This window comes from Neomonachus schauinslandi, chromosome 14 (assembly GCF_002201575.2).
Source record: "Neomonachus schauinslandi chromosome 14, ASM220157v2, whole genome shotgun sequence".
Classification (NCBI taxonomy): domain Eukaryota; kingdom Metazoa; phylum Chordata; class Mammalia; order Carnivora; family Phocidae; genus Neomonachus; species Neomonachus schauinslandi.
This window is the reverse complement of record NC_058416.1, coordinates 81637542-81657390: the sequence shown is the minus strand read 5'-3', so window position 1 is coordinate 81657390 and position 19849 is coordinate 81637542. Positions and strand designations below refer to the sequence as shown.

General features: G+C 58.4%; 1 protein-coding gene across 3 annotated transcripts in view; it reads right to left on the bottom strand.

Moving 5' to 3' along the window:
* Positions 1–19849, bottom strand: part of RBM19 (RNA binding motif protein 19) — a 134418-nt gene that overhangs the window by 36794 nt on the left and 77775 nt on the right. For all 3 annotated transcript variants that reach the window (XM_021698549.1, XM_021698551.1, XM_021698550.1), the window contains one exon: positions 12352–12457. In XM_021698549.1, coding sequence (XP_021554224.1) covers positions 12352–12457 — 106 coding nt within the window. The remainder of the gene's footprint in view (positions 1–12351; positions 12458–19849) is intronic.

The window sequence follows — 19849 nt, the reverse complement described above, 5'->3', positions numbered from 1 at the left end:
CTTGTAAACATTGCTAGAGCCCAAGCTAAGAGTTAACATGGAAGGCGCCTACAATAGCGTGGGGGCACACAGTAAGTGCTCAATAGATGCTAGCTCTCGTCCTGGTTGTGCTGTTACTACCAACTTATCACATCTGCAATTTCCTTCTCTTAGCAGAGAGGCCTTGGGTCAGTGGTGGGTGTGGACAAGGCCAGCCCCGGGTGCCCGTCAGCACGGGAAGCAACAGTGGCTAAGGGTGGCGTCTTCGTCTGTGCTCTGGGCTGCAGTCAGCACCCCGCGGTATGAGAAGAGGGGCCGTGGGGCTCGTCCCTCTTGCTTCCTCCACGCTGCGAGGAGGCTATGTGTGCCCAGGAGAGCTCCACACCGGAACCGATCCACCTCTGGCCCTCACCTTCAGCATGACTGTTACGGGCTGGACCGTGTTCCCCCCAAGAACGGATGCTGGAATCCAAGCCCCTGGTACCTCTGGTTCTGACCCGATTTGGAAATAGGTCCTTGCAGATGTAGTCCAGCGAAGGTGAGGGCATCCTGGAGAAGGCGGGCCCCCTAATCCACTACGACTGTGGCCACGGGAAGACAGATGCAGGGTAGGTGCCCCGTGCAGACGGGCCGAGGAATGCCGCTGTCCCCAGAAGCTGGGGAAGAGGCGGGGAAAAGACTTCCCTTGAAAGGAACCCAACAACTCCCGCCCCTTTGATCTTGGACTCCTAGCCTTGAGAACTGTGACATAGTCAATTTCTGTTGGTTTCAGCCACCCAGCCTGTGGTACTTTGTTACGGCGGTCGAGGTGACCCTCGGTAAGGCCAGTACCCCACTGGGAGCCTCGGTCTCCTCATCTGTGAAATGGGCTAATTATGGGATGAACAGGCAACAAGCCCAGGGGCTCGCCCACAGCGGATATTCCACCAACAACTGAACCTGAAAAGCACTGGTGGGAGGCTGGGCGGGACACGCATCTTTTTAAAATGAGACACGCGGGCGCCTGGGTGGCTCAGTCGGTTGGGCGGCTGCCTCCGGCTCGGGTCGTGATCCTCGAGTCCCGCGTCGGGCTCCCTGCTCGGCGGGGGGTCTGCTGCTCCCTCTGACCCTCCCCCCTCTCGTGTGCTCGCTCTCATTCTCTCGCTCTCAAATAAATAAATAAAGTCTTTAAAAAAAAAAATAAATAAATGGAAGCATGCGGGCGCCTGGGTGGCTCAGTCGGTTGGGCGACTGCCTCCGGCTCGGGTCGTGATCCTCGAGTCCCGGGATCGAGTCCCGCGTCGGGCTCCCTGCTCGGCGGGGGGTCTGCTTCTCCCTCTGACCCTCCTCCCTCTCATGCTCTCTGTCTCTCATTCTCTCTCTCGCAAATAAATAAAATCTTAAAAAATAATAAAAATAAAAAAATAAAATAAAATGAGACATGTGGTCAAAGCACAGAAACGCTTTGTTCTCAGCTGCGCTTTTCTGAGAAGGGCCAGGTGCAGGAAACTTTTTTTTTTCCCCTTTTCTTTTTGACTTTAATTTAAAAAACTCTTTCTGACTGCCAGCGGAGCCTCTGCATTTTTTCCATGCGGGTATAAAAATGCATCTGGACTCCGAGCCGAAATGGCCCATTCAGAGCTTTAAAACACACGCGTTCTCAGCTGGCATGGCAGAGAAACAGCCTGACTGCGGGAGCTGGGGTTTTAAGATGGGGAGAGAAGTCAGTCGGGAGTCTGGCGTGGTGGGTATTCTTCCTGGCGCCTGGATCCCCGAGGAGCTGCAGTCCCGGGGATGCAGGCGGGCGGGCACGGCCACCAGGCTGCATCTGGTGGGAGCTCAGCCGCAGAGAGAAGTGGGGGGGGGGGGGCCTGGGAGGTGGGCTCGGGCGAGGCGCCCCCACCCTGGCCTCCCTCTGCGTGCAGCCTTCAGACTGGTGTTTCCTTCCCACCCCTGGAGACCCGTTCTCCATTGCTGTGCCCCACCAAGGCTGCAGAGGGCTCGGCTCACTGTAGCAGTTGCTAGACACTCCCTTCTCCTCTCTTGCCTCTGATGGAAAGCCTTCCAAATTCTCATCCCCTCTGGAAGGGCTTTGCAAACTCCAAAGGTGAGGCGGCACAGCCATTAAGACTGGGGGCTCTGGGCCTGGGCTACTTTGGTTCAAATCCCCACTGCACCACTTACGAGCCATGTGAGCTTGGGCAGGCTGCTTAACCTCTCTGGGACCTGTTTCCTTGAGTGGCGGCAGCAGCAAATGGATAGGAGGAGCCCGTGACTGTGAAGTCTAACATTTAGAGCACCGTTATTGTTATTATTACAGATGCCCTCTGCCCCCCTTACGCCACCAAAGAGCAGGAACAATGTTCGGTGGGACACAAAAGCTCTCGTGCATTTGGCGTTGGACCACAGCACGTGGTTCTCCAAAAACAGCAGGACTAAGCTTCCCTCGTCCCAGTCCCCTCCGGTTCACAGGAGACCAGGCCGCTTTCCTGAGTGCCCGCTGCCTGGCTAGTTGCAACACAGAGGCCTCAGACTGTTGCACGCCGCAGGGACAGTGACTCAAGGCTAAAAGTGGCCTTGGACGATCCAGAGTAGTCGTATTTCATTAAAAGAGCCTAAGGGGAGCTTGTTATAGTTCGGGGATCCTAGAAGACAGGGGGTGGGTGAGGAGGAGGACACAGCCCAGGCCTCAAGGGGCTTTCAGGCTAGTGCAGAAGACACGGAAGGTTCCAGGCACAGCAGAGGGGAACGTGCAGCCCTGGCCTCTCTGGCCTGGGGCCCACCAGCAGCTTCCTCCCCGGCCTCTGTGCCTACTGAGACCCACGCCACCTTCCTCCCAGGAGTTCTGAACCTCAGCTGCAGGCAGAGCACACCTCTGCCAAATCAGCTCTCAGGGCCTCGTTCATCTGGGGGTGCCCAGGAGTCGGTGCAATGAGGGTGTCTCAGAAAAGGCGGGGAGTTAGACATTCCTGGCCTGGTGCTTCTCTCCAAATCCTGCTTCTGCTGCCTGTTTTCTTCCCTTGGAATGAAAGGGCCTTCTTCTTCCCCTGGCTTATGGATCTCCTGGGTTGGAACTCTAAGCTTATGATCCCAACCTACTCATGAGAACAGACATTATTCTCCCATTTCAATGAAAGGAAAACAGGAGCCGGCCAAGGTCCCTGCGCACGTCAACTTCCTTCTCGCTTCTTTCAGACCCTGTACCTTCCATCCCTGGGCCTCTGTAACCCGCTCTGGCCGCGGAAAGGCTCCCTCGTCACAGCCAAACTGCTGGTGGCCCAGGGCACACCCTGTTCTCCTCACAGAGATGAAAGCCAGCTGCCCTGCCTGTACCCTGCCCGCGTGGCCTCCAGCCCAGCACCGGCCCCATGAACACCTGCCTGTGGGCCGGCCTCCTCGGCTCAGCCTTGAACCTTGGAGGGAAGGCCTCTCTCCTTGCTGCCCCTAGCAGTGCTCAGGACAGAGTGTGCCCAGGGAACATGGTCGCTCCCCTTATCTGTGGGGGATACGTTCAAGGACCCCAGGGGATGCCCAAACCCACAGGCGGTATGGAACCCACACATACTATATTTTCCCTATACGGACATACCTATAGTAAAGTTTCGTTTATAAATTAACCACAGTAAGAGATTCAACAAAAATAACCACTAATAAACTAGAACAATTATAACAATAAACTGTGATAAAAGTTACGTGAATGTGGTCTCTCTCAAAATATGCTACTGTACTGAACTCCCCCTTCTTCGTGGGACAGTGTGAGAGGGTAACGTGCCTGGGTGATGAGATGGAGTGAGCGAGGTGCATGACGTGGGCGTCTGATGTCGTGTGAGGCTACACCGACCTTCTCCGGAGGAGGGCCACCTGCTTCTGGACCATGGCTGACCGTGGGTAACAAACTGGTGGGAGGCTACCGTATTCACGGAGCCAACCATGGAGCTCTTTCACCGAAGGTCTGCAGCCTGGAAGGGACGCTCAAATTGGTCCTGGCCAGAGACGGAGGGCTGGCTTAAACATCCTGCTGTGGTCCCTCCACACCCCTACGATACAGACCAAGAAAGACAGAGGAGCAAGGAGCTCGTGTCTTCAGCTGCCCATATGCATGGGATGCTCTGCCTTCCGATTAGGACATGACCTGGTGCATACACGGTCTTGCGTCTGGCAACGGAGAGGGGAAGATCTGCTCCCAACGGGTATGACTTTGGGACCTCAGGGGACAGGAACAGCCCATGCCACCAGGACTTGGGTACACACCACCTGCTCAGGTCACTGCAGAAGCCCGAAGATCCAGAGTGGAACTCTAAGGGTGCATTATTTTGCCCGGGAGGAGACTGCCACGGAAAGGGAGAGCCCCTGCTCTCTGCAGCCACTTCCTCTCATCATCCAATGGCCAATGCGGGCTATTCCTGCTCCTTTCTGGAACATTCTCCTGGCTTTTGCAGCTGACTCCCATGGGCCATATAACTGGGCTCTCACACTCTGGTTTCTGTTTCGGGTGAGCAATCGGGAGGTGCCAGTAGTCCTGGAGGGAGGGAGGAAAGGGGGTAGGGGCATTTCTTTCCCTGCTCCCTCCCTCCCTCCAGGACTGGAGCACCTACAGGGCCCCTCTCAGACAGCTCCCACTGTCACTGGCCCCTGGGGGCGTCAGCATCCCTGGCAAGTCCCCGAGCCCTACTTACTCCTCCATAAATCCCTCTCGGATCATCAGGGAGGAGGCTGTTTGCTGACCCAGATGGCTGCCCCAAGTCCCTCTGCCTTGACCCGGGGCAGATGGACTTCTCCCTTCAGACAGCAGGTCTCGGGGCCTGGCCCTGCTCAGAGAATTGAGGCGTCCTGAGGCCAGCGTGGGCAGGTCTGGCTGGAGTGCAAGCTAGCTACCGCTGTCATCTGCTTCCCTGGCTTGGCTGTCCCAGAATCACACCCCTTGGATCCCCTCTGACCTGAGCCACCAACTGTGGGCTCCGAGAACCCTAGCCCCCAGCTGCCTCTTCTGCAACACCCCCCTCCCCACTCCGCAAGGAAATCTACCAGGGCTAGACGGTGACCGGGGCTGGCAGCCATCTTTCCGGAACAGGGAAGGCGCTGGAAGGCTGCCAGCACAGCACTTGCCTGACCTTTCTGCAGCGCTCCCTGGAGACAGACCTCCTCCTCCCGGCAACAAAAGTCCACTCGGTGCCCTTGGCCGGACTCCCGGCCCATGCGCCCGTGGCTCCTGGCCCGGGCCCGAGGACAGGACTCCTGTCTTTGCAAGTCCAGGCCCTTCTCGGCCCCTTCTGCTCTGTGTCTTGCAGAGTGGGAGGGCTGCCTCTCTCCGCAGACGTCAAATCCACCTGAGCATGGACAATGGCAACCTGAGCCCAGCCATCTGCCATCTGCACCCCCGATGCCTGGAGCAAGTGTGACCTAAGACGGCCAAGAGCGACCCCCTGTGCCCAGGAGCCCGGGACTGAGTGACGGGAGCGGGAGCTCCGGGCCCTGGCAGGGACCGCTGGGGGCTTGGCTCCTTCTCTCTGCGGAGGTGGCTGAAGAACGTGGGGCCTGTGTTGCTGGGAGGAGGGTCTGCCAGGCCGGCATGCTCGGCGTCTCTCCGGGCAGCATCCTGAGCTCTGAGGGGCAGAACCTGCTTCTTGGTGCTCATAATCCCCAAAGCAAGCTCTCGGCACGTCCTGCCAGCAGGCGGGAGCTGGTCCCTGGGATGAGTGGAGCTCCTGGCATGGGACTGGGGGACCAGGGGACCCCACTCGGCACCTCGGTCCACTGCAAGTGAGGATACCGGGGAGCTGAGGACAAGTTTCTCAGAGAGACAGCCGGGGGGCCTTGGTTCCAGGCTTCGGCGACTCCGTCTCTTAAAGAAATAGATGTGCCTCTTCCCCTTCCTGCGTTCATCTGCGCAGCTCTGTCCAATTCCACTCGACATCCCTGGAGCACCCACTGTGAGCCAACACTATGGTGGGGGACACAAAGGTGAGCACCACCTCTGACCTCTGGAGAGATAAAGGAGCCCCCGGGAGAAGAGAACCAATGTCAGGTCACCAACGGTCAGAAGCGACCAGGCAGAGGCAGTGCCGCCTGCTAACGGCCTTGGGCTCCAAGTGGGGCCCACAGTGTGGCCCAGCTGCCTTCCGGCTTTGTGACCTGAGGTGGCACCACTTTCTCCGCTGCGAAGTGGGGGCACTCTGACCTCCTGCAGCTGCAGGAAGAATAAATAAGATGGCAGCGATTCATTTACCCCAGTGCCTGGCACACGGTAAGGGCCTGAGTCCTGGTCCCCGCTGCTGCCCTTGGTAGTACAGCTTTTCCAGTTATGAGTAGTGCTCCTGGAGGGGAGAAAGTCATCCAACTCTGCTGGGCTGGTCAGCTCTCCTGGGTAACGTAGACTGACTGCTTGATAAATCTGAATGAAAACTCTGGAAGCTGACCTTCCCCTGGGGGCAGAGGCCTGGAGGGAGGGACGGGGTGAGCAGAGGGGTACCTCACGGCACTGCTTATCCCCTGGAAATGAAGGATGCACCCCTGCTAGGCTGAGGAGAGGGGCTTGTCCTGACCCTGGCTTCTCAGCCCGTAAATGTGTTGGCTGAGCCTGAATCCCTGCCTTGAAATGCAAGGCTCAGGATTCCAACATGCTTTTACCCCTGGGCTCTAACGATGGGAATGAGGTAAAAACCCTGCGAATGAGCCACGGGCATGAGGGTCCGCACCTCACGCACCTGCCTGAACAGGAAAGTGGGGACCAAACCCCCATCCCCGAGTGGGCTTGCAGTTAACGTGTCTGGAGACAATATCTGAGAGCCAGGCAGCAGCCCCGACCCCGGGGGCCCGGCCCACTCCGCTGCTGCCCTTTCTGTGGTGCCCTGTCCCATGGCCTGGGCCTGGCCTTTCATCTTCACAGTTGCCTCAGGGGGGCGGTATTATTCCCGACGTGCAGATGGATGAGTAACCTGGGGTGCGGGGATATGACGCCCCTTGTCTGCATCCATAGCCTCCTCATTTCCACGGGGTGATGGTCCCTTCGGACCCCGCCGCGCTCCCACAGGCCCCACGGAGACTGCGCTCTACTCCCTCCTTACACTCAATTAAGCAAACATGTGTTGAGCACACATCACTGTTAACCTGACGGCAACCATCGCTTATAGGGCAGGCAAGACGGCACAGGCCCGCGCGGGCTGCACCGGGCACCCGGTGCCGAGGCGGCCGTCCTGGCCTCGAGAGGCCCCGTCTGGCTCCCTCACGGTTGGCCCTGTGCACCACGGGGCTGGTTACCGACTGGGGCCTAATTCTCTCCTCTGCCAGCCGATGAATGGGCTGGTTGATGCTGGGGAAGGAGCACTGTGCTAGGAGCCGACATACCTGGGTTCGGGCCCCAGCCCCACCCAGAAACTCCCTCCTCATCGGCAGAGTCTGCAAGGTGACAGCATGGGTGCGGCCGGGCCCGATGGGGGCCCCCTACAAAACACTCAGCAGCACCTCAGCCCTGGGGCACGGGGCGGGGGGGCATGTGTCCACTCCCCACCCCCCGCCCCCTCCCCCGGCAGGGTGCCGAAGCAAGAAACGGGCAGGGACACATTAACCGGTGCGACCCCACAATTAAAGCCACCGTTGTTGACCACAGTGAGAGCAGCTCTGCCTGCCAACACCAGCCGCCATCACGTCTCCCCGCTGCCGGCTCCCCCCAAGTGTTTATTTAAGCCAACACATTGCTCTGCTAATTGGATAACATTCCATGTGAAAATAGACCTTTTAAAACAACAGCAGCGGCGGCAAATAAAACCAGCTGCAACTGCAAAAGTACAAAGGCACGGCGGGCTCGGGAAGGGAAAAATTAAAGGCGCATGCATGGGAAAAAAATTAATATTCTGGTTTCCGGGCCGCGAGTCTGTTCCTCGCATCCTTTCCCTTCCGGGCCGCCCTTCCCTTCCTCCTCCGGGACCAGCCTGCTCTGGGCAAAGAGAGGAGGTGGCAGCTGAGGAAAGAACCCCAGTAGCTACTGGGGGCTCCTCCGAGGCCAGGCTGCTGTTGGGCCCGGGGGGCTGAAAGCTGACATGTGTGCTGGTGGGGCTGATCCTGGGGTGCTCACTCCTTCTCTGGGTGCGGGGGGGGGGCTCATTTCAGCCTGGGCGGGCTCCCAAGAGATGCTCTGCCCCCCCACCCCCACCGAAACGTCTCTAATTGGCAAGCCCCTCTCTCTGCTGGGTGCTGGAGAGAGGAGGGGCTGACGCTCGGTGTAGGTGAGCAAGTGACCATGAGGGAGGGCCCTGGTCGCATGGCTTCGGCATCTGGTCGGCACGAGGGCCGGCTCTGCCCAGTCCTGGCTGCATGACCCCAGGGCCAGTGACTTCACCTCCTTGGAGGCTCAGTGTCCTCAGGTGTCAAATGTCACCCACCACTTACCTCCTGGAGTCCTGGGAGGAAGAAGAGTGATGAATGCAAATGCTTAGCACCCTCCCTGACAAAGACAGGCTTTGAGAAGTTGACAGTTTTGATCAATGCCAAGACGCTGCCCTTCTAGAAACATCAGGGTCCAGAGAGCTATGTGGCGCCTGAGACAGGGACAGAGCCGTGCACATGAGCGCAGACCCAGGCCACCCAGAGAAGACCACTGCATCTGGGACGGTTCGAGTCCTTGACTTCCAGGCTTCCCTTGTCAGCCTCTGTCCCGCCCCCCCTCCACCTCGAGGGGGGAGGTTCTTCGAGAAACATCAGCTCATCACCCCTGGAGTTTTAGGGAACTCTGGCACTTTCAGAGGGACTGACACTTCCTGGCCTGGACATCAAGGGCCAACAAGCATCCTAGGATGGGGGAATGTGCCGGCTCACTGAGCCCGTGAGCCCGTGATGAGGGGAGACGGGTCTCCTCCAGCGTAGCGCCTCGGCCCCGGAGCCAGGGCTGGGCTTCCTGTTGGTGCATGGGGATCGGTCCACAGGGATCGGTCCACGGGGCTCTGCAGTGGCTGCACAGACGGATGGAGCTTGGCGGCCGTGGGGAGCCACGGGGAGGGAGTGATGCAAATCTCCTGCCCAATTCCCGGGGCTGCTGCAGGTTGGGGTGAGACAATGCGCACGTGGTGTACATGTCACATACAAAGCCGGTGCGATCGGTCGCGGGAGCCTCTGGCTATTGTCATCAGTTGCCTGGTTACTCCGAGCTCTGCCACGACAGCCTCTGTGGAGCCTCGTGCCAGGAATCTCTTTCCAGTTTGGGGGTGTGTGCTTGACCCAGCGGAGCCTGACAGTTAACAAAGTCCCTGATCACGTGCGAGGTGGGACACGGTGTTGCGGAGAAGGGTCGGAGGACTCAGTGCATGGCGCAGGGGCAGTGCAGATGGGCACGTGTCGGGGCCCCAGCAGATGGCAGTGCCGAGGGGCTGCCTCTAGGGACTGACCAGGGCCTAATTCTCTCCTCTGCCAGCCGATGAATGGGCTGGTTGATGCTGGGGAAGGAGCACTGTGCTGGGAGCCGACATACCCGGGTTCAGGCCCCGGCCCCACCCAGAAACCGTTAGTTCCTCCATTGCTTTCCAGACTCATCGCTGTGTAGTGCGCTGTTCATGACCCCCTCCCGCCTCTCCCCTCTCTCCTCTCCCTCGCATCTGAGCGCTGCCCAGGTCCCCGGGAATGGGGGGGGAGGCTCCAACACCAGGTTCAAGGGTTGCCGATGCTGAGAGTGACGACCTCCATCTCCATGAGGGCGTCCTGCCAGGCAACAGGAGTGAAGCCCCCGGTGAGGGATGCTCATGGGTCAGGGAATCAGTCAAGCCCCAAAAAGGCTTCTAAAGGAGGTCTCCCTCCTCAAGGGCTTCCGAAGGGGGAGAGCCACACAGGGGAAGCCCGCCGTGGGAATGGGGATCAGGCACATTCCTCTAGCATTCCCACAAATTCCTCCTGTGGAAGTAAGCCGCGATCTTGGGGTGTTCTACTCGTGTCTCCCCACGGCCTCGCGCTCCCTCCTCAGACTCCCAGCCACCCTCGTGCTGGTTCGGCATGTACAGTAGTCAGAATTCTATTCACCAGCATGCAGTGCGCACGGCTCTGGGTCAGCGGCGGGCACTACACGTGCCACTCGGAAGACAATAAAGTTCTTCAGACAGACACCGAGAAGGACAGGGAGCAGCAGCTTCCCCGGGAGGCGAAAAGAGCAAAGGGATATGTGCAGGGAAGACGCGCTCCCGGTGGGTTCACACTTTGGCGAGGGCCGGCTCGTAGGGTGGCAGCCACAGGGGAGAGCTGCTGCAGGGGTGCGGGGATGCCAGGGCCAGAAGTGGCCCCAGAGCCCGGCCGACCACCTGTCAGAGCTGAGGGGCAGGAGGGGCCCATCCCGGAGGGGCTGTGCATTGAGTCCTCCCTGTCCTCGGCTGCCCTTTCTCCTCCGGGAGCCCAGAATGGAAGGCGGGGAAGGGGTGAAGCGAGAGGAGTGACCTGCATTAATCACCAGAGGGCTGTGCTGGCCGGCCTTCGGAAACATCCTCTGCAGCCTGGCTCTGGTGCCATGAGCCGCCCAGCCGGGCACTTGCTCCGCCCTGCCTACCCGAGGGGCCCCTTCCGTCCCAGGGATCCCGGAGAATACAACCGCCCCGACCGCGTCCCCACGATGTGGCACCTGGAGCTGGAGGTTGGGAGCCCATGGCCTGGTCTGACCCTCCGGCACCAAGAGCCACGTCCGTTCTGACAGCAACCTCTGCCCCAGAGAGAGGCCGCCGTGTGGAAGACGGATGCCTTCCAGCTGCGGGGCTCGGATGCCTCTTCGCTCTGCTCGGTCCCATCCCTCCTCCTTTTTAGATCAGCGCCCTTGGCACCAGCGTCACCACCTTCCTCCTCATCACAGCGAAGAGACGGAGCCCCCAGGGCCAGCGCCATCCTAAGAACACCACCCCATCCCAACCCCACAACAACCCGATGAGGAAAACCCTATCTCCGTCTCATAAAGGGGGAAACTGAGGCACACAGAAAGTAAGGCGCTTGCCCAAGGTCACACAGCAGGTAGTGGCAGGGCCAGGATTCCGACTCAAGCAGTCTAAGGAGCCCCTTCGGAAGAGGCAGCTCTTGGGGGTGGGGAGTGGCTCCCCGCTCCTGTTCTCCCCTGCTCACAATCTGATGCAGGACCCCGATATCAAACAACGGCTCTGTACCCCTTGCTGTCTTACAGCTGAGGAACCTGAGGTGCAGGGCAGGGCTCGGGAGGCCAAGCGGCCGGCGGGAGGGCGGCTTCCCTCCGAGCCAACGCGGGTCCCCCAAAGGTGCCTGCCCCGCTGACGGGAACCGGGGCCAGGCAGGGCCTGTTGCGCGCAGGGGGTGCCGTCCCCTGCTGCCACGCACAGGAGGCAAAGGGAAAGACTGCCAGCCGAGAAGAAAGGGGAGCAGATGTCCGGACAAACGCGGCCACGTGTCAACAAAATAGGCACTTGAGTTCAAGACGCCGAGACAAAGGTGGCTGGCAAGGCTCCCCGAGGTCCCAGGAGCGCCCTCTGTGCCTGCGCATGTTCCCAGGGCCCACAAAGGCTGCAGCTGTGTCCCTGAGATGTCACCTTCGGCTCCACCCACTGGGCCTCTGGCAACGGCAGCTCGCTAAAGGCCAACGGGTGTGATTCTAACAAACATCCCCTGCTCTGCCGAAGGCCGCCTCGTGCGATGTGGAGGGGATCCCGCCCGTCGCTTCACCGTACCCTTGAGGAAAGATGAGGCCAGCAGAGGGGAAACGCACAGGCTCATGATGGAGCCCCCAGACACAGCCGAACCCCCGACCACACCGCCTCTGCCCCCACATCTGCTGCCGGGCTGGGCCCCGCACCCACTGGACTGCCCCCCTTCCCCCCTGTGCTGCACCGAGCCCAAATCCTGAGAGGCTTCCTTGCTTCCAAAATGAAAGGTGCTCTGTCTCCAAGGATCCTGGAAAATTCTGTAGCTGTGCTTATACACCTGCCTGGGCTGACCTCACCTATAACCAGCACAACTGAGAGGCCCCGGCCACGAGTGGGAAGATGAGGGGAAAGACGTGTGTGTCCCGGTGGCCATGTCTCCTTCCCAAAGTGCTGGCCCCCAGCCCCTGCCATGCTGCACAGCGTCTCCCACGCTGCCCGCCTCAGGGTGCTCACGACCGGGGAGCTCTGTCTGAGCTGGGGAGGCCTGGGAAACCCACTGGCCTCCCTACCTTGTATCCCAGGTTCCTGCAGATGTCACGTCGGGGGGGGGAGGGCAGGGGACATGGAACTTCCCCTCCTCTAAACACAAAACCCAGGGCCTTTTCTTCCGAGGGAGGGAGTTGCACAAATTAGCAGGGTCAGGGAAAAAGCAGGAGAACCCCACAGGGCAGCGACACGCCCTCATCCATTAAGAGGTTTAGCTGCTTCTCCTACCAAGGGCCCAGAGGACAGATAGGGTAGGCGGGGGAGAGCTCGGTCTTACCTTTGCGTCCTGCTTCGTGAGGAAGTCCACGAAGCCGAACCCTCTGTGTGTGCCCGTCCCGGTCATCTTCTTCGGCAAGCGGACAGTCTTCAGCTCCCCGAAGGTGCTAGAAACAAAAGGCAAAACATGGCAGTTTAAGAAGAGAGGCCTGAAAAGGGGCTGGGGTACGTGTGTGGGAGGGCAGGACCAACTCTCACACACAAATCCTTTCTGGTTAGAAAAGAAGTACTTGCGGGGGCACGTGTGCGTGTAGACACACACACACACACGCACGCACACACCATACAATAGTGTCACCTCCCCACCGGCTATCACATGCTCTGGGGCATGACTGGCCTTCTCTCCTTTCAGATCCCGGCCATCACGGTGGGTGGGGAGGGATGACCGGGGTTGGAGATGCTGATGGAGAGTTTTTGGTTCCTCTCTGACAGGCTGGCACACTCAGCCTCCCCTTGCCTGTGGGGCTATCTGGCAGGGGACACGCAGCCCTGCACACGAGTGGCCAGGGCACAGGGCTGCACATGTGCACAGGCCAGGGCTCCGGACTTGGAGTCAGCAGGGTCTCCTGACCTGAATCCGCCTGCACGGCTGAGCTGAGCACACAGCAAGTCTGCGTGGAGCGAGCGGGATGAGCCTCTGCCCCCGGCCCCGGGCCCCGGGATGTTTCTTCAGCGCTCAGTGCCGGAATGACACACAACTACTCCCTCTAAACCCCATGTCCCCTACCTCCGGGCTTTAGTTTTGATATCTGCTAAGCCAAAGTCAGGCAAAGCTCTGGAGAAGAAAATGGCTTGGCTCCCCGTGACAGGGATCAAACAGGTAAACACAGCTTGGACCATCTCCTGCTCCCCCAACCCTCTCCTCCCAGATAAACGTTCGAGAAATTCCCGGACAAAAGGATCAGGCCTCTCTGGCTCTCCTGTCTCATTCCCCCACCCCAACCCTATCCCGATGGCCATTTATCAAATATACATGCACAAATTGCCGCCGATAAATATTTAACGTGTACGGCATCTGAAGAGGTGTTATTTTATTTGAAAATCTACACACACTTGTGGTTGGCTGGGCACACGGCACATACACTCAACGGCCTAGGATGCTTCAGGGCCAAAGACCGATTGGGTAAAAACACAGTAAAGGCCATAAGCTCTCGTGAAATGATATAAGCTAAATCCGAGGCGTTAACCCGCAGCCCTGCCAGCATGACCAGGCATCTGCCAGCCCAATTTCTGAAGGCAGGATGGTGTGTAAATGCGGCATTATGAATCCTCAAAATGAATCCGCACGTCTCCTCTGAGCTCCCCTAGCAGCTCCCCTCAAGGCTGGCGACAAGGCCGGCCTCCCGGGGAGGGGAGGGGCTGGAGGGGGTAGGCCTCGAACCCTGTCAGTCTTCCAGGCCTGGCTGAAGCTCTGGCTCATCCGGAGGGGGCTCGAGGGGGTGTGGTTGGGGCCCAGAGTCTGGGCAGGTGGGGACAAGCAGGAAGGTGAGGTGGGAGGGCCTGAGGAGTGGGGCCTGCAAACCCTGCTTTATTCTGCCACCTAAAGGCCGAAGCATCCCATGACAGGCATTGCCTCTCTTCCTGCGTGGGAGTCCCAGAGCCTTGGCCAGGGAGAGCAGTGGCCAGATGAGTTTTCTCGTAGGCTCATTCAGATAAACGGTCCTTTGGCTCCAAGTTCTTCAGAGAAATGTGGGGACCGCAGGGATGGCACATCTGATGGCCATGAGGACCCGAGAGCGACAGAGGTCAGACTCAGACTGGTAAAAGCAGGCCTTAGCCAGCACCTCCCACGTGCCCAGGCCATGCTGGGTGCTGTACGGACAAGGGTGCGGACGACCCTGCCCCAGGCTCCAGGCTCTTGCAGGCCTTGGCTTCACCACTGCTTCAACTCCAAGCAGCCTTTGCTCACCCCCCTGGGCTGGGCTGAACGGCCCCCCGGCAGTCAGGGCTTCTCAACCAGGGCACTGTGATGTGGACACCTGGGCGCTCTCTGCCTTCCCCTGAGGCTGGAGCTCAGCTCTGCAACAGCAGAAACCACATCTATCTTGCTCGTCAGGGGATCTGCAGCAAGGAGCCCAGTGCCTGGCCCAGAGGGGACGTCTGGTGGCATTTTTGGAACAAGCACATGGTAGCCCCGGGCTGTAGACGCGACCACTGGCACCTTACCACTAACACCCAGAGGGCTGTGTGAGGAGGACGCGACACAGGCCGTGGGGTATGTACCAACAGCACAAATGTTCGTTAGTAGCCTTGCCACCCCCATTTCATGGATGGGGAGACTCAGCTCAGGGAGGCAGCGGTTCCGGATGTGAGTCTGGGTGGGTCTGATGCTAAGCGGGAGCTCTCTTTCCACGGCAATGTTTCATTGGTTCTTCAATTACCAGCATGGGGACTGGCCACTTTCAGGACTGGGGGTCTTTTTTGGAGGCCGGGCCCCATCGGGCGTGAAGCCAGAGCAGGGCGGCTGGGAAGGGCCTGCTCGGACTCCGAGGGATCCAGTGACTTACCCAAGACCCCAGGGCAAGAGAGGGCGACTGAGTCCCAGTTCCCTGTGCTCCCGCCATGTATAAACTGCCCCCCTCTGTTGGCACGGATTCCAGTCCTGTCCCTTGATGGTCCCACTGGCCTCTGCCCAGATTTCTTTGTAGCCTTGTCTAATTTCTGGTGAGTTAGCCTATGTGAGTGTGTGCATGACAGAGAGAGGGGGAGAGAAATGGCTGAGGTTAATTCTTCCCTCTGCAGCGCACTGCAAGCTGCAGATGCCCTATGCATGGCAAGCAGCTAAGGGTCCAGAGAAAGGCAAGGAAAATAATTAAAAGGTGGAGAAAAAAGCTGACGAGGAGAGGCTGAAGGCGGTGTGCTGATGTGGCCCGGAGAAGTGGCATCTCCGAGCTTGGCAGGGGGGCCACGGCAGAGGGGTGTCCTGGACCCACGAGGGAATGCGTGCATGGATCAGGGGCTCCAGTCCCAGGCAGCTGGGGGGCCTTAGGGAGGTCGCAGCCCCCATCTATAAGGCACAGAACACGGGGTCCGAAGACTCTAGTGGCTTCAGAAATCCTGTTATTCTTCAAGGGGACCAGGGAAATGGTCCTGATGAGCACGTTTCCCCCTTTCTTCTGAGAACAGCACGAGAGAGAGCTGGGACTTAAGGAGCAGCTGCAAGATTAGGGTTAGATCTTAGAAGGAACTTCCCGATGTCTGGGAAGCCCTGAAATGAACGGTGAGGCTTCAGACACCGTGATTGTTGCCGTGACCCCAGCCACCAAAGACTGGTTGCCTGAGGTGCTAGACCTTTTTTAAATACACCGTTTCCGGGTATAACAACTGTGGGGACAGTAGTGTGACTGCCTCTATTCGCCCAGGTGAGAAAACCGGAGGCCAGAGTGGCCAGGGGACCCGGCCATGTCCCCCGGCCACCACTTCTCCGGCCCAAGAACAATGCTGGGAAGGCAGCCGGCCCCGGCTGCTTGTGTGACTGTGCGGGATAATATAAGGCTGGTACTAATGATCTCAGAGCGATATCGAAAGAGAATTAAAAAGCAAAAAAAAAAAAAAAAAAGGTTGGGGGGGAATCGATGAAGTACCTTTAGCTCCTTAGAGATAAGCGATATATAAATACCAGCCATTATTAAGGTTCTTATCGGACAGGAAGGTCCATGGAGCCATTTTTAAGAGTGGCTTTTGAAGGAAGTTCTGCATGTACCCTTGTCTCTGGGGGAGGCCCGGCAGGGCCGCCAGGGACCAGAGAGGGAAGGAAATCACGGGGCGCCCAGGCGCTCCCCCCCACCCCCTCCCAGCCCAGACCCTGCTGCTCAGGGAAGGAGCCGCGTGCGCTCCCCACTGTGTAGATAATAGAAACCACAAAATAGCAATTACTGTATCAGAAGCTGTGAATAAAGAGGACATACCGGGCTTTTAAACATGGCCCTCCTTCCCTCCCCCACCACGCTCACACTTCATAACAAACTCACACCTCACTTTTCCAATTACTTCATTCACCTTGGGTTCACCAATTACTGCCCCACGCCACAGCCCCACCCCCTCGGCCGCACCCAGAGCACGTGACTGCCGGCAGACCGGTGGCTTTTCCACGCCTGGAGTTTGTTGTCACGTTTCTAATTCCTTCTGAGGTGTGTAGGGGTGGGAGGGAGAGAGGGGAGGGAGAGGTGGGGGCGGTGTGAGGTGTTGAGCGAGGCGAACCAATTATGCCCAGCCCTCATAAACAGGTCTGGGCATGCAAATCATGTCTGCACACAGGCCTGAACGCAGACACAATGTGTGTGTGTGTGTGGTGTGCGTGCGCACACACCAGGTGTACATGTGGGGATCTCCTCCCTCCGCACACGCTGCGTACCCCCCAACTGGACTCCAGCCCTGGCTGGCAGCTGCTGGGGTTTGGGCTCTGCTCCTGAAAAGGGATGAATCCTCCTCTCTCTCCCCTCCTTGTTTGAAGCGATGGGATCAGGAGAAAGGAGTGAGAGGAGAGGTGAGGGCGAGGCACAGAGAACCCTCCAGAGATGCAGAACTTGACAGTTGTGCATCTCCTCTGATGCCTGGCTTCTGGGGTTTAATGAGCTGACTGGGAGGCTGGCCTGCCCCTTGGACCTGTACGCTGACACCAAGTGGGGGTCAGGCACACCTTGAAGAGCCTCAGCCCCTCTGCTCCCAGGACGTAAGTCCTTATCACTCTCCTATTTGGGTCTGCTGGAGAAGCCAGCGGCCCAGCAGAAGTGCCGAGTCACGTGGGGAAGTTTGTTGGCACGCCTTCTCTTCCACCTGCGCTCAATGCACTGCTGAGGGGGGAAAAAAATCTCAGCTATCACCCAAGGGACCCAGAGTCAGACAACAGTGTGGTCTCAACAAGATGAAGGGGTGGTCTGTGATAAGAATAAACCCCAGGCTTCTTTCTCTTCCTTCTGGAGGTAAGAAGAAAGGGCTAAATCTCTTGCCAAAAAAAAGCCTTTCAAATACACCCCCACCACCAGCACCAATTTTCCGACACAGCATATCCATCCGTCCCCCCGGGACTTCCAGGCTACGGGCCCCCCAGCATGTGGAGCATCTGCTGTACATGATCTCACAACAGTCTTAGGAGCTAGGCACTGCCATTCCCATTTTGTCAGTGCGGAGAATGAGTCTCAGGGAAGTCATGTGTTTTCTCCAAGGTTACTCAGCAAGTCCTTACTACCACGGGGGTGGGGTGTCCTGTCCGAGGTCCCACAGGTGGCAATGAGCTGAGCGGGGCTCCAAGTGGGCAGCTTGTCCCCTTGTGCCTCTGATCACTCAGCATTTACAAGCCCTGTCTTGCGCAGCAACAACCAACCCAAGGTTCCCTGTGTACTAGGTGCTGGGAGGGAGGCAACAGTGGGTCAGATGGGGACACTCGCCTGGCGGGCAAGCATGGGGGCCCCCTCTGCCCTGCAGACACAAGAGGACTCTGCAATCAAACCTCTTAACTCAGCCGATTAGGGGCCACAGCTCAGGGCTCCTGATCTCTCCCCTCTGTGCCCACCGTCCTAAAGAAGGGTCTACCCGTGAACTCACGGACCCACCAGTCATTCCCACTGGGGAATGAACGTGGCAGGTGGGCAGCTGCTTTGCCTGGTGTCCCATCTTGAGGCCTCCCTAACAGTCCCCATGTGGAGAAGGGCCCCAACTGAGGCAAGGAGAGACAGACGGGCCGACGAGACAAACCCATCCCACCATCTATGATAGGTGATTTCTGCAGTACAGAGAGGCCTGGGCGCAGGCCCCAAACACCCCACTTCTGCAATGCGACCAAACCAAAGCCTTCGATCAAGGCAGCCTTGTCCAAGCCTTCAACCTCACACAGGGAGAAGGAGGCTAATCCAACAACACTGGCTTTTCTCCTGCTCCCGAAACCACCAAACTTATGCCTGCCTCAGGGCCTTTGACCCTACTCTTCTCATGACCTGGACCTCTCCTCCTTACCTAGATGTGCCCACAATCAACTCCTTCCTGTCATTTGATCTCGGCTCAGACGCCACCTTTCCGAAGAGGCCACTGTATTTAATGTGGTTCCCTACCGCACCAGCCACTGTCACATCTGAGCACTGTCGGAAATGGCTTGTTTACTTGTCTCTCCCCTCCCTGTTCTAGAAACAGAAAGAACACTCCATGACGGCCGGGTCCTTAGCCCCTGTTACGTCCGCAGAGTGCAGGCCTATACCTAGCATGTACTCTCAATTCAGTCCCGCGTTCGGCCTTCAGAGTCCTGCCCGAGTGCCAGGTCCCTATCCTGACCACCCATATGCTACTGGGGCCGCACGGTCATGTTTGGGGGGCAGAACACCCGGTTCTTCTGTCCTGAGGATGCATCTTCATGTACCACAGGTGAGTACAGGAGTGTGTGGCCCCCGGGGAAGCTGCTCCCTCCGAGGCACCCACATCCATCCCTTCGACTGCAGTGCATACGTTGCAGCAAACAAACACGGGGCCCAGGATTTACCAGGGGTCTAGGACCCAGACAATGAAGTTCCGAATCAAGCCCCGCTGGATAAGAGAAGACGCGGCTCCCTCCAGACAGCCTCGGCCGAGGTGCGGACGCGGGCGGGGAGCCTGGCTCTGGTTGGCCTGCTGCAGCCAGTGTGTGCTCCCCCAGAGGGAGTGTGTGTAGACTGCGGACTGGAGCCTATTCGGGCACTGGCTCTCGGAGCCGTTTAACCGAGACCAATTTGGGCATGCGATTTCTTCCTCTTTTGTTCTCTCTCGCTCTCTTTTTAAAGGGTGGCTTTTAGACTGAACTTTTCCAATTACTCACCACTCATCGCGGTGAGAGCCGGATGTAGAAAGGTTACCTTGTCTCCATCAGAGCAATCCCCCCTTTCACTTTGGCCTCTTGGAGGCTGAAAAATCACCTGGTTTCCAAGAAAGTGAGAAAGGAAGCACAGAGGACAGCGTTTAGCTTTTCTCAATAGCCTTTCATGGGGTCCTTTCCAGGCAAGCGTGACCCTCTCGTTTTCTAGATGAGGACTCCTGGGGTCGAGCAGTTAAATGGTATCTCTGAATCAGAGTCGGGGCCCGCATTCCAGGTGGGGCCCACACTCTTTCTCCAGAGGCTTCCGCAAGGAGGGCACATGGCCCCAAGGGATGGGATCTTCTGGCCTGACTCTGCCCTCACCAGCTGGGTGACCCTGGCAGAGTCGTTTCCAGGCTGGACTGATGGGGGAGAGCAAGTGAGTGAGTGAGTACATGTGGGAACACGCGAGAGGAGTGGGAACCTGCTCTAGGTTCAGGACCCCGGCTCCACCAAAAGGGGGCATGGACGACTCAGCTCCATTCTGGATCGCCAGTGGGACGCCTGGGCCAAGGACTGGCAGATCTTCTCTTTCTTCTAAACCGTCCCGCACTCCAGATGCTTTTGAGAAATGCAATTTCCAAATATTGGTAACATAGTCAAAACATTCTGGACCCTGTGTCACCAAATACAACAGACACAGCCTGTGGGCCGCCTGTCCATCACCTCCACATCCGAGTTC